The 14,696-nt window shown below is 37.9% G+C and overlaps 2 protein-coding genes across 2 annotated transcripts in view; one reads left to right on the top strand and one right to left on the bottom strand.

The window, feature by feature from the left end:
* The window catches only part of LOC136255191 (uncharacterized), a 42,321-nt gene that overhangs the window by 26,315 nt on the left and 1,310 nt on the right, over nt 1–14,696 (top strand). The window contains exons 3-8 of the mRNA XM_066047913.1: nt 260–298; nt 2,265–2,399; nt 5,229–5,283; nt 6,515–6,546; nt 6,592–6,650; nt 14,466–14,577. Coding sequence (XP_065903985.1) covers nt 260–298; nt 2,265–2,399; nt 5,229–5,283; nt 6,515–6,546; nt 6,592–6,650; nt 14,466–14,577 — 432 coding nt within the window. The remainder of the gene's footprint in view (nt 1–259; nt 299–2,264; nt 2,400–5,228; nt 5,284–6,514; nt 6,547–6,591; nt 6,651–14,465; nt 14,578–14,696) is intronic.
* Nucleotides 9,852–11,188, bottom strand: LOC136255768 (uncharacterized). Its single transcript, XM_066048647.1, has 3 exons — nt 10,974–11,188; nt 10,830–10,922; nt 9,852–10,778 (listed from the first exon to the last, which is right to left on the bottom strand). The coding sequence occupies exons 1-3, from the start codon at nt 11,107–11,109 to the stop codon at nt 10,195–10,197; spliced, it is 813 nt and encodes a 270-aa protein (XP_065904719.1). The 5' UTR covers nt 11,110–11,188; the 3' UTR covers nt 9,852–10,194.

The following is a 14,696-nucleotide window of genomic DNA, read 5'->3' as shown; positions in this document are numbered from 1 at the left end:
TGGCTTCAGGTAACACTACCTTAACAACAATGATTGTTACAAAGCCACCATGGCCATATTATTATTATGTAAATGTAATTGTGTGATGCAACAAAATACATTTTTGTGGTAACCTTATAGCTTCTTTTGGTATGGCTTCCAATTAGGTGGAATTAGCTAATTTAAGTTTCCTGTATATATACCTTATGTTATAATAACCTTAACTTGTATACGTGTGGATGCTTCAATTTACATCACATGCTTATTTTTCCACCAATAGACGCAACTGTTACAGCAACTGGATAGAGAGAAGCACGAGGTGAGAAAAAAGATATTGAATATTTTATTTTTTGTTACCTAAAAAGTTGTTATGAATATTTGTAGGGTATCAGTAATTGTTTTGCTATCACTTCATTGTGGCTACTGGGTCAGTCCATGTCTAATCAACACGTAATTTAACCATATTGACCTATTACTAACCCCACATTCCACAGATCGCTGATCTCCCTACGCCGTGAGGTCCTCTTTGCCATTACACTATTACATGGCAGCAGTTCTGTATAATAAAAAGCCATATAACAATAAATTTACAGAATTCTGTTGTGTGGGCTTTGTTAGTCAAGGCTGTACTTCTTACACTTAGAAGATCACGCATAGCATCTGTATGGTGAGTATAGTCTACTTCATGTAAACTCACAATCGCAATTTGCTATGAGTAACCATACAAGTGCTCTCTCAGAGCTAGACATAACGAAGTGATAACCCTGATACCGGAGATTATTCATTGTTATGAATATACCGTATAGTGGGAAATTTTCAAGGGATGGAACTTTTGCGAAACTGTGCAAAATACGATTTTCACGTTTTTTAACTCACGAAAATCTAGAAAGCAAGTAATAGCTATGTGTATAAGCTGCAACATTTCACGATATATGTTAGTTTCTATAATTAATTGTATTTCCCTTTGTGCTAAAGCCTAAAGTTGGGTGGAGTCAGTATTAGTGTTAACCTGAGGCTTACCATGGGTATTTGGTGCTTTTATTGAGGTAAATGGCAGTTACTTTAATATTAATGGCTTTTACATTAATACCATTTAGTAATACTGTGATATTTTTTATGGAAGGTATACCGTTTGCTATTTTTCAGTACTGCCCAGCACTACGGTATAGGGTTACAGACGCTTGCTAAAATGGTTGTAAATTATGAATGGATTGACGTATGGAGCTTCATCGTGTTTGCCATGATTAGGGGGATCAATTGCTGGGTAAGTTTATCCTTTTGTTGCCTTTCTTTGTTGCACACAAAGGCAAATTTCATGAAGAAAATTGATCGCGTGCAATCACTTCAACATGACATAAACAAATTAATGCTCATAACTTGGGTATCCTCTACTGCAACGAAACAAAAGATTCCCCAACTCCTCTTGAGTAGGCGAATAACATGATATCCAGGTGTTTTTTTTCTGTTAGCCCCTTCCTTCCTAAGAAAAAGGTGTTCAAAAAATTTATGGAATTTTTTAAATAATACGCGAATATTTCACCCATTGTATTCAATGCTTTATACTGTAAATTTAGGCTTGCGCGATTGTGTCGAGTTTTCGTAAAAATTGTAATCAATAAAACAAATCCATTACTGGATTAATAAAAAATACACAAATTATAGTAGATGAATAAAAAAATTGAAATGGGGATTGCTAAAAAGCCATGAAACAAGAATGGGTAATGTAAACCACAAATCCCTATTTTGACTGTCATAAATTTTGGTTATTTGCTCCGTCATTTTGAGATGAGTCGAAATAGGGATTTGTGGTTTACATTACCACCCCAGCAATCCCTTCTTGTTTCATAGCTTTTTTTTTTCAGCAATTCCTATTCCCCTTTAAAATTTGCAATTTTTGATTCATCTATTTATTAATCTCTCAAGCCCATTGTGGGCCACAAAAATTTTATCAAACATATATAGGCCATGACCCAATCATTTCTCACACAAAAAAAATTATAACTGAAAAGGTCAATCAACAGTCTTCCATCAGTGAAAATACTGTAATTGTGCAAGGTTACAGTCAATTTTATAAACTAATTTTTCACGAAATATTTGAAATATTTGTGGTCATAATTCAGAAGCTGTGGGGTGTATGGAGCTATAAATTTGCATGAGCGATAAGCACCGCAGGTACTACAAACATACCAAAATCTGAGAAGTGACCCTAAATTCCTTGATGGAATGACCCTATTAAGTGTTGATAATGTACATATTATGTGTTATTGATGGTATGTTCACTGCAGCATTTGAAAATACAGCAATTAGAGCAGGATAATTTACGGTTGAAACAGGAAATGAAAGGAATACTACAGGAAATGGAAAGAATGAAAGTACGTCTCTGCAAGCTGGAGCAAAGCAATGAAAAGCCTTCATCACCGGTATGTACAAGTACTTGCCTGCTTGTCTCAGTAATCAATATACAGTTGTAATGGACATTTTGAAGGAACGGCTTTGTTTTGTTAGTACAAGAAAGGGATGTTGTAGGCCATACAAGTGCTGTGAATTATGTGATGCTTTGCACCTTTAAGAGCTGCTACATAACTTTTAACCGAAAGTGCCCCATATGACCCTGAATTCTTCCAATAGATTGCTGCAAAAAAATTTTAAAAAGATTATTCAATGAGATTTTTTGCTGACTGACTAACTGCCTACTTGCCTGCATGATGCCTTCAAACAAGCATAACTCAACAATGGCTAAGGCTACAGGCTTTATTTTGTCTCTGTTTGATGCCGCTTCATCTTGAGATGTGCCTTTTGGCATACAGCAGTTCATACAATGCATGCATCAAAGATTTACCTTTGTTCTCCTTTGTGTCCCATTTCTTTTTGCTGACAGCCCAAGGTGTTGATTGATTCGTGGTAGCGTGATGTCTTCGTATGAAAATTGTCCGTACTTTTCGTGGTGACTGGATTGATTGATTTTCACGCTATACGCTGTGAAAAATGAGCCCGTAAAGTAACCCGCATACTTTCATTTCTTGTCGTAAACCTGACCGCTGTTGATTGCTCAGATTTAACACCTTAAATGTTTTAACGGGTGGTCCGTATGGAAACGCAATGGCTGAAATTCCATTTAGACGTGTCACTTTAACTAGTACAACTGTCGAGGCAAGGCATGGGATGGCGACCGTGATGAAATCTCTACCATGATGAAATATCGAAATCTCGACCTCGCTCGACCATGATGAAACCTCGATGTTTGCTTTCCGGCAGGTTAGCTGCGTCTGTCTTTCTCTTTGTACGGCGAGTTCCTCTGCGTAATGTGCCATACTTTTCTCTAGTACACCGTTCTTTCACTCAGTAGTTACATCTACAAAGTGCGCCCACTGCCCTTATAATTAGTCACCAATCAACACAAATCACCGAGTCGTTTGAACGATGCCATAGGACTTCACGGGCTCATTTTTCACAGCGTATAGCGTAGTTCGATACTCTCCCTCCCCATTATATACTCTTGCTATTATTAGGGGTGGTGATTGTGACTACAATTGCAGTTGCATGTGATCACTACTTCACGATTGTGCGATTATTTGCATTCTGTGTATTCTGAGTTGAATGACTTCATTTAGAAGGCAAACTCTATTTTGTGACATGAGGCTTCATTACTTACATATGATACAGGTTGGTTGGTTGGTTGACATTTGGTTCTATAGTTAAAAGTTGAATAATGGTTATTAATATGGCTCTTTACAGTATGTTATAAGGAGAATGTACTATTTTCGATTAATCAATCATTTCAATTTTTTTGCTATTATTGCATATCATGATTAGTGTTGTAATTGATTAATTACATAATCAATATAATAATCACACAGCCCTACTTAATATCTACTATGTAATTATCCACTGTAGCCGCCATATGGCAGCATGAAATTATAAATCACACAAGAAATAAAATCTAGCTTTGCTACCAACTGTTTAGTGCGTTTCATAGCAAGGTGTGGTAGTACTAAAGTGGGTACACCCAAATGCTCCTGTTTCTTGGAATGACCAGATCCTTCCTGGACTAGTGTGGGATTGTTATGTAAGGGTTGTCGCTAAAATAGGCAAGTTTAACCATTGAAATACGTTGCTATACATCAATAGAGATGGGTGGTGACAACTCTATCAGTGGCAGCATGGTACATATATAGTGTATATAGGTATTACAAAGAATCCTTTATGTGCTACCCATGAATCAACACCTACGTACATGTGGAGAAAGAAAATGGGACACAAAGGAGGACTTTTGTAATGTTGGCCACTTGATGAAGGAGTTAATTAGTCAATCAGTTAGTAGATAATGAAATTATATAAACATTGTGAGTCACTCTGGAGGCGTGTTTGGGTTTGATTATAGCTGTCATCAAGGAAAAGTGAGGTTGAATATTTTATGATCCTTAGTATATATGTAGTGCTACTGTGTATACACAACACAGCAACTAATCTAGTATGTTAAACCTGCTTATTAATTAAGTTAACCCTTTCAATACCGTGAATGCACCAGTGCATTTTATATCATACACCGTGTAATCCCACTGACGCACTAGTGTGTTTTTGTTTACTTCCGTTAGTATTTCAGACTCTATCAACAACCCAACTACAGTATGAACACACAACTACCACTGTTTAACTCCGTAAACAATGGAAAATAAATTAACATTAAAAGTGCAACCCTAGTGATTAACTTGCCTTGTAAAACAACACTGAAACTATTATACAGTACTATAAAATCACAGGAAATGTTGCACACCTTACAAAAATGCTTCATAAGTCGTTTTCTGTAGGTCCGATTGAAAAGTGGTTAGTTTCAACAGACTCGGCACTAAATTCTGCATCTGATGATCTGTTATATCATGTGATATGGTTTCACAATGAAACATGGTGGCCAAAGATGTTCAGTAAAGTGCTAGCATGATTGCATGAATGAAACGGCTTGTAAGTTTGTTACAGAAAATAATGCAGGAATGAAACTTAGATGTCAATGTTATGATATGATGAATGATTCTTTTCAGGAATGTTATACTAGCAAAGTAAGCAATAAGTGAGTTTTCCAAGGTGAAGGAATAAAAAATGCATGTTTCCTTAAATAATGCGGTTTTTTAATGGACAGTAGTAGAAAAATATGCGGTATCGAAGGGGATAATTATTAGTTAACATTAACTGGGCACCTGTTTTTTAAAGTACAGTGGCACAGCACCATTTAAAATAATATTTTTATTATACAGGTACTATCACATACCCTACAACCACAAGATAAAAGACAGAAATCCAAGTACAAAGGTACATAAATGCATACATACAGTATTATGCATGTGTGTTTTGTGTGCTTTACGTGAGCTGTGCGACCGGCTTCACATGAGTCATAGTTATCAGCCAGCTCACGTGATCCATGGTTTGCTTGGGGATTCCTGCTGACTTATCAAGCCAAGGCACCAGTTGTTGTGTGGAAACCAAACAACACTACTCAGTACTCTTGTCATCCCTGACCTAGTCACATTGGAGATTATGGATAATAAAGCCTATCCCTTATCACCCAGGCTTACACCTCTAGATCTGTAATGAAAACAATCAAGATATCAGGGTTGGGTAGGGTGGGAGTTCTCATACAACAAGCAAATGATCTTTACACAATTGACTGGGTGCAGCTAATTGACTGTTATTTATTATGCGTGTGCCTCTTATGCCGGATATAATCGAGACTGTCATCTCAAGGTATATCCATGTAAGCTGCTTTGCAGCAGCTCGCTCCTCCTACCGTCTCTATGTTAACTCTATTTTATGAAACATTAAACTTCATTCTACAACTGCAAATATTGAAGTAGAACAGTTAGTTTACCCACTATCATGGCTGTCGCTGGTCGCTTTGCAAGAGGCCTTTTGTATAGCAAAGTACTGTTTGGGACTACAAAAGCTGGCTGTTATACATGGTTTAGAGGTGACCGCTTAAAGGAAACTGTTTCTGTACAAACTGCCAGTCAAGACCAAAGTCACATGGCTGTTGTGCTGAGGTGACTGGCTAACTCTTACTCAGGCAACCATTAAGAGAGGTTTTACTGTACTCTAATAGTGCAGTCACCCTTATAAAGCTACATAATTTAGCATTTAGCCATCCTATTAAAGCATTTATCAACAATTCAGCTACATGTATATGACAAGTTCATTCTGTAGAACATACCAAAGCCAACCATAGGCTGGCTTTGGGGCTTGCAGTTACAAAATGAAGTGATATTTGTACCAAAGCAACTAAGCTAAGAAAAAAGGTGCAGCTCATAAAATACAAGTACCATAAAATAAAAGACGGCAATGAAGAAATGGCTGTAGTGATGTCAATGCTAATCATGTTTTTATTGGCTTTGGTGATTGGCAGTAGCAGCAATGCTTGGTCGCCACCTTTACCTTCACAACCCTTTTCACCCAAAAACATGCATCCTTTTTTATAACTTGGCTGTTTTGATATTGATGCAGTTCTCTAGTTGTATCTATTAATTTTACATTCTTCTTATTCTAACAGATATGGAGGATGTACAGGGGATGGGCAGTCAGGTTAGTGTGATTTTGAAACTATTGTAAACTACAAATATTTTTCAGGACAAAATTGGACTGAAAGGGTTCAATCCTTTTGATGACAAGAAGCTGGGTCTTAGAAGGTATGTATTTATATTATTCTATTCCAAAAAAAAAAAAAAAAATTGAACTGCTAACAGATAGTGCGGTTACCACTGCTGTCCTTACTTATGCACTAGCTACTTTTGATATCACATCTTATTCACACCATATTCTCTTTCCATAATTTTACTGTTTTGTTAAGTTTTTGCCTTTGTACATGTGCAGACTTCAAAGTTGGCTTGTACCCTTGGGTATTTGCTCTTGTCTCTATTCTACAAGTAAAATACTCAGGAATATTATTTTTATTGGAATATGTAACTGTTAGATCCATGATTGTATGCTGGGGTAAGCAACATTTACACCAGTGAGGATTACATACGTATATTCGCAAAAACTTACAGTAGCATGAGAATTTTGTGGATTTTAAAAACCAAGGTGAACCCAAGGTTTTAAAAGATGAAGACCCAAGGGCATGGTTTCCAACTGACTTAGAAAATGATGGCATTTTTGTTGGCAGATATGTGGCATCATTATGGGGTTGGATTAAATGTCATTTTAAAATTGTCACGCCGTGATCTTAACCATGAGTGAGGAAGACTGACATGTGTTTGAAGAGATTAAAAAAATTCCAAGCTTATCTCTGCTTCCTGAAGTTGGAGGGTACTGATGAAAGCTGGAATTGAACGGAATGGATTGAAACAAATCGGGATGTGCCAAGTTTTTTTAAAAATCATTTTAAACAGATTGTGCACTGTTTCCAACTTTCACACAATAACTAGTGTTGCACCGATAATCGGTTGAATTATCGGTAACAACCGATATTAACTAATTTTACAAGTATCGGTATCGGCTACGAAGCGGAAATAATTTGCCGATTAACTGAAACCCACAATCAGTCGTTAAATTGACGGCAATGAACAGGTGAAAGTAAAGAAGATGATGAATATAGCAGTAAGTGGTTTGCTGTAACTGTTTTGGCTTATTTGTTTGCACAAGTATGGTTGTAAGGCTATAGTAGACTGTGTATATTTATCGGCCGCCCACGCAATTAGTTGATCCCTCTTCACAAAGGGTCTGTAGTCCCACTAAAAACACTGTTTGATAAGCTGGCTTAGCTGTTTTATAACTACTTGGCTTCCTTTTCCATGAAAGGAGATAGTAGCAAAACTGTATAAAACATTGTAAAAGTCCGCAATTAATTACATTGATTACATTATCATCACAAATGCAGTTTATACACATAAACTTTAGGTGATTTTCTGCTCCTCCTCCTCCTCTGTTCTGAAGAATCGAAGAATATCGGTAAATATCGGCATATCGGTTACAGGAACAGGCAAATAATTGGTATCGGCAAATGTGAAAAAAAGCATATCGGTGCAACACTAACAATAACTATAGAGTTAGTTTGCTTCTGCTATAGACATGCTAGAAGTCATTTGCTCAATGGTTCTGTTTAATGCCCACTGCAAGAATGTGTTGTACAATCGTCTAAGCTGAACAACGATCATTTAGCTAAGCTGTTAAACTATCTTTTTGTAAGCACTGTTAATATAACATACTGCAGTTTGTTTATGCTCATATATTGCTGCCATGATGTTAGAATTATAGTCGCTTCAGAAAACCAGCGACACTTATAGAAAAAGGCTTGAATACCGCTACAACAGGAAATACTACAGTAGTTTACCTATTAGAATGATAAGGAAGTACTTCTACATCTAGATTAAACTAAACTGGATGGATTTTATTTACACACAACTTGCTACGTGGTGGGCATTTAATAGAACTTTCAAGCGAACGATTACTAGCATGTCTATAAACAAAAACAAACTAATTCTAGCATAATTCTAGTTATTGTGTGACCGTTGGTAAGAGTGCACAATCTGTTTAACCAAGAGTTAATAATAAGAGAGGAGAGTGTCTAACGCTGTATAGGCCTGTAATAGATGATTGCGCAGAAGTTAAACGGCTTCCTTTTCCGTGTTAAACGGCTTCCTTTCCAAGTTAAACGGCTTCCTTTCCGTGTTAAACGGCTTCCTTTCCGCAGAAGTTAAACGGCTTCCTTTCCTTTCAGAGTTATCTTCGAGGTTAACAGCCACACTTCTTTACACAACAGAGCGATGCTCTTCGTGGTGAACTTGAACATCGAGTTGAACGCACGCCCTTGTGTCTGGGATAGCCTTTGTGGTTAAATGCGAAAATATACTAGCCAGTCTGTCGTTATGCGGAAAAGAAGCCGTTTAACTTCTGCGCAATCATCTGTTACAGGACTATACAGCATTAGACACTCTCCTCTCTATATTATTAACTCTTGGTTTAACCCTTAAACGCGCAAAGGCCATTATAATGGCCCTATTATTTATTACACCGAAAACGCACGAAAGTTTATGCTTACTTTCGCGAAAATAATCGCGCGTCTTTACAAGGCTGTATCTCTGAAAATCCTCGACGTATCAACTTGAAACTTGGTACACAGATGGTGGATACCCTGGGGTTTACCCATCGTGACTATCAATTGTTTATCATGAATGCTTCTCTATTTATCCGAAGTAATATGCGCATAACTTGGAAATAACCGTCATGGTAGGTGGCTCCGTTGGCGATTCACCTCAATACTTGGTGTCGAGAAAGAGTTGTACCCTTGATACAAGGTGGTGAAATTCCATTGACATAGCTGCAACTCTCAGTTATTTATGAATTTTAGAAAAAACTTGTTGTATTCACACAATTGTGCGAAGTAACCGCACGTCTTTACACGACTGTATCTGTGAAAATCCTTGATGTATCAGCTTGTAACTTGGTACACAGACGGTGGATAACCTGAGGTTTATCCAATATTATTATTATGTTTCTATCAATAATACTTCTCCATTTATCCACAGCAATACGCGCATCATTTGGAAATAATCATCATGGTAGGCAGCTCCTCTGTCCATTCGCCTCAACACTTGGTGTTTAGAAAGGGTGGTATCCTTGATACAAGGTGGTGAAATTCCATTGACATAGCTACAACTCTCAGGTAGTTGTGAATTGAAAAAAATTGTCGTATTCTCATAATTATTTTTACCCTGTAGGCATGTAACAAAGAACTCCAACACAATCACTGTGACGTTTCAACGTGCTGCCAAGACGTATTCTGGTGACTGGTCAATCAAATACCAACAGCAATCCATTTTATCATGTACTGTTCATCAAACAAAGTATTATTAGCATTAGAATTTGAAAAACTTTTCAAACATAAAATGTACATGAAATATATTATAGAGCTGGGATCTTTACTCAGTAAAGGGTTTGCCTCATTTAGAAACCACCGATCCAAGTGATTTCAGAGAAAAAAACCACAGTCGTGGAAAAACCTGAATTACAAACAGCTCTGTACATAACTAAACAGATAATACTGTCAACACATCTAAACTATATACATCGGCTGAACCTGTAAAAAGTCTAAGACACAGTAAATAGCATACACCCCTTATTTATTTATAGTTTTCCTTGGTGTGGTATATCTTAAAACAATTTTCAAGGCACAAATGAACCATTCCACAATTTACGCAGCCATACTTAGTACATTTTCTATGTGTCTTCCGGTCAGAACACACTGCAGTCACCGTCAGTCCCAAGGTTCTCTATGAAATGGCGTTCCTCAAGCCTCGCAGGCGATTGAGGAGGAAGAGCCTGTGATTGACGTCCTCCATGCTGGCGTGAGCTATGTTGACATAAAAGTTTAGTAGCCAGTTGCTCCCTAAAGCTTTTGATGGTCCTACGATCATTCACAGGTGTGAAACAGCACTCTAGAGTATAAGCATTTTCGATAGCCAAATCCCTACCCGTACCGGTACCTCTACCCCTACCAGTACCTTTCCTCCTACCTCGACTAGGCACAAGATCCATTGTAGACACAGTTCCCCTACCCCTTCCTCTACCTCTCCCTCTATTTCTACCAGACAAAGGATCAGATGGAGATGGTGAGTAGTCCCTGCCTCTATCACTAGGTGAAAATGGGACATGTGGAGAAGAAGAACTAACAGGAGAGCCATGGTAGGCCACAGGAGAACCACTACAGGGGTATTCAGTTTCCAGGCTACCCATCCCACCGTCACTCACTCCACTATGTAGCCCAGATGGTCCAGGATGGCTTGACTCATCATGACCTTCACAATATCTTACATCAGCTATTAGAAGAAGCAGGACTCAAGTTATAAAACATGTGAAAAGCATTATACCTTCATAATCATCGTTTGTTTCTTCCTCGATGTCTTCTTCGTCGTTGCTGAACTCTTCCTCACGATCATTTTCTTCCACATCGCCATAATCATCTATAATGGCAGGCGAAGTGATAGGACCGATTCATCTGTCCGCCATTTTACCGTCTTGTTCCCTGGTAAGCCTATCAAGGACAAAAGAGTCTTCTCCATGGACAAAAGAATCCTCTTCGTCCGAGTTGTTCCAGTCATCGTCGGTGTCGCTATAGAAAAGTTGATCAACAACAGTATTTTCATCCATATCTCGCTTATCTTTAATCACAGCACAAAGTTCTTGAGCTCGAATTAAAGCCCAGAAACATGGCTTTCCGTTGCACTAAACCATTTCATGATCACGTAATCCTAGCGCGCGCACCTCTGTGCCAAATATGGAGGGCCACTTAAATGGCCCTTGCGATTTCAGTGCAATATTTCGTAAATTCGCGTGCGCGTTTAAGGGTTAAAACAATTTTAAACTTGGCGCACGTCCCGATTGATTCTGTTCCATTCCATTCCAGGTTTCATCAGTACCCAAAGTTAGATGCTGATCGTGTTAACAAGGAAACTGACCAGTTGTTGTCATTACATGTGCTATGGCATCACATCGGTGTTACAATAATAAAACAGTTTGAGGGCATGACTTGAGTGAATACAATGGTGATAAGTTACTGGCTTATTAGGTACATTTATTGCACAACAGCAGGCACAATTTTGTGTACAGACCACACCCACATTACTGATAACACAGAATAACCATTGTACAAGGAAGCTTACTCATCTACTACAGTGAAACCTGTCTAATCAGGTCACTGCATAAAGAGGTCACCTGTCTAAACTGGCCATTATGAAAGTCCCCACATGTGCCAACTGTGTACAAAGTGACCTGTTTAATGCAGCCACCTCCTTAATGAGGTCAGAAAATTTTGTCCCTATGATGACTGGAATAGACAGGTTTCAATGTATAGGTGTTTGGTAAAGTCCATCTACAGTTTGAAACATGCCTAAAAAAACACTATAGAAAACAGATGGACACTAAACAGAATTTCCGTGATATTATTGGACTTCCTGACAAATGTAGCTATAACGTTAAACGGTACCTCCCATAATCAAATTGCTTTAAGCATGGTTATAAAAGGAATGGAATGATTAAGTTCGTGTTGGCTTGGGTGACTTTGCCCACTGCAGGCTATTAGCAATATGCTTAGGAGAGCATAACAAATCAATGATCGAAAGTGAGATTTGTAATGCATGAGGTCTTTTCTGCTACATGTAGCAGGTTTTTAACTTTTAAGAACCCTTCCGGCAGGTTTTTTAGTTTGCTAGTGCCTTGTGGTATCATGCCATTACGATCAATACACTTTCTCACACAAATTTTATTCAACAGATTCAACATACACAATGTGCTACTACAGTCAAGAGTTCATAATACAGTAGTAAGGGAGAGTATCAAACTGGAATGCTTTTACCGTATAGCGGGTTATTTTTGAAACAGAAAATTTCACACAAGAAACAAAATCTGAATTTCGAAAGATTTTAATTTCAAAGAGTGCATATCAGTTTCGAAGTCCGGATGGATTTCAAATAAACGGAAATTCGTGTCACAAAATATGAAGATGCGTGAATGTTTGCCACAATCTGACTTATTGATGGAATAATCCCATCTCTGTGTACTGGCGAGAAGACTGAGGGGATCTCGAGTGGAGTAATTCACTGGCTTGATTGTAGCTACTGAGCTATCCACCATAGATTCTAGCATCAATTCCCATTCTGGATCACCTGTTTTCTGGTTATTAGCACAGTAATAATACAGTTTATCCATTATCATCAGTAATACTGAGCTAAAACGAAGAATACACAAACAAATTGCCAAAAGTTGGATCGTTCCTTTCACTTGTGGGAATTTATTTTCAAATAACTGGACGTGGGAATTTATCTTTGAACAGAAGAGCCTCTTTGAAATATCTGAAAATAAAAACTTTTCGAAAATTACCAGCTATACAGTATCAAACACACTGCCACTAGTACAGTATCAACACTTCACTCTGTTATGTAAAATAGAGGCTTCACCATTTTCAACACCTATCAACAGTTCTCTGTTATCTGGTGGAGTTGTATTAAACACCAATCAATACCTCTCCATATTAGGAGAGATATTAAAAGGTGAACTTGTGGCAGTGGGTTTGTACAGGGTATATTGAGTGTTTGATATTCTCCCTCTTAATATTATCAACTCTTGCTACTATAGTGGAATGATTGTGTGCATGAGGCACACTTGGTTGTCCTACTGTATTTGTTATGTCATTGTTACAACATTCATACATCAAGTTCTTCCAACCATACAAGGGATCTGGTTTCACACAATCACAAAATCAACACTCATGATTTAACTAGTCTGGCAATAATTTCAATAGTTGTGAACTTGAACATGTGAAGTTACATGTAGCTATCACGCAGACTTTCACCTGCTGACCCCCTAAATTTCTGAACTTCTCCCTCCCCATAGGAGACAATTTGAGTTTGGTTTGAATACTTCCCTTTGCTGCACAACATGTATCTTCAGGATTCAAAATAATGTGTACAGTAATTATTGGCCATATTCTGCAAATTATAGTCAGAACTGCCCAAGAAAATTTATAAGGTTATGACTGCCGCTCATAATTAATAATCATGTAAGCATCCCAACTATGTAGTGTATTTTTAGGGAGAACCTGGAATGCTGGAACAACCCAGATCAGCTGGAACAGTGTTATTTTTGCGATTGGAATCGCATGCAAGTACTAGCTAGCATGCCAGATTATAAAGATTCCACAGTGGAATGAACGAAATTTGTCTGCTAATATGCTCTATACAACATTGCTAGTACTCTTACTTGTAACAAATCTGCAGAGTACACCACGAATTAATATGAGAGTGATCGTTAATTGGAATACGCATTAAATCATTTATCTGAAAACCATCTTTCTCAGCCAAAACTTCATCTAAGCATTCCTAACTACACAATCGCTACAACCCCAAGACATAGTTTTGTTACACTTAACACAAGCTAGCTATCCTACTGGTGGTCAGTGACCGAATTTATTAGAGGAATTCTTCAGTACAAAGATGGATTGTAGCAGTTTAGCACAGTACTAGCTAGAAGTTGCATTATCTTTCAAATCATTTGGTTATTAGTTAAGGGTCTGGAGTGTAGTTGAGATAGCTGGGTTGGTTTAGGATGCACGGTTACGTGCACTAATCCTAATTAACGCTCGCTTTTCTGTTGATTTATCTTACATCCTGCAGATTTGCTGCAAGTAAGGATTATATAAATGCTATAGAACATATTAGCAGACAAAGTTTGTTCATTCCTCTGTGTAGTATTTATAATCTTGCACACTAGTGCTTGCACGTGGCTCCAATCGTAAAAATAACACTGATCCGGCTTGTTCCGGCATTCAAGGTTTTCCATACTTCCAGAAGCTTCCCGTATTTGTAAGTAGTGTGATGCAGTGCAACCTGTCAAGTGGCCACTCAAATTTCATTTTGGGTGGCCATGCTTGTGAAATGTGTTATTTTGAACCCTGTGTGTCTTGAAACATGCTAATAACATTGGCTTTGTGTGTGTGTGTGTGTGTGTAGCCACTCAGAACCTGTACCCCTCATTACCAGTACTGTTGTCAGTAATAATGAGTTGAGAACATCCCGTTGTATAGCCATTATTAGTCTTGCGGCGCCTGGCCCTAAAATGAGGGTCTGGTGAAACTGTACAATAAGTTTGGCGCTGCCGGAATGTTGGAAGCTCCAATCAGATTGCTCCATTTCAAATTGATTGTGTACTGCGTACATTTCAAAAGATTTGTGGCTTATGGT

This window comes from Dysidea avara, chromosome 5 (genome assembly GCF_963678975.1).
Source record: "Dysidea avara chromosome 5, odDysAvar1.4, whole genome shotgun sequence".
Taxonomy (NCBI): domain Eukaryota; kingdom Metazoa; phylum Porifera; class Demospongiae; order Dictyoceratida; family Dysideidae; genus Dysidea; species Dysidea avara.
The sequence above is the reverse complement of the archived record's forward strand: the minus strand, read 5'-3'. Positions and strand labels throughout refer to the sequence as shown.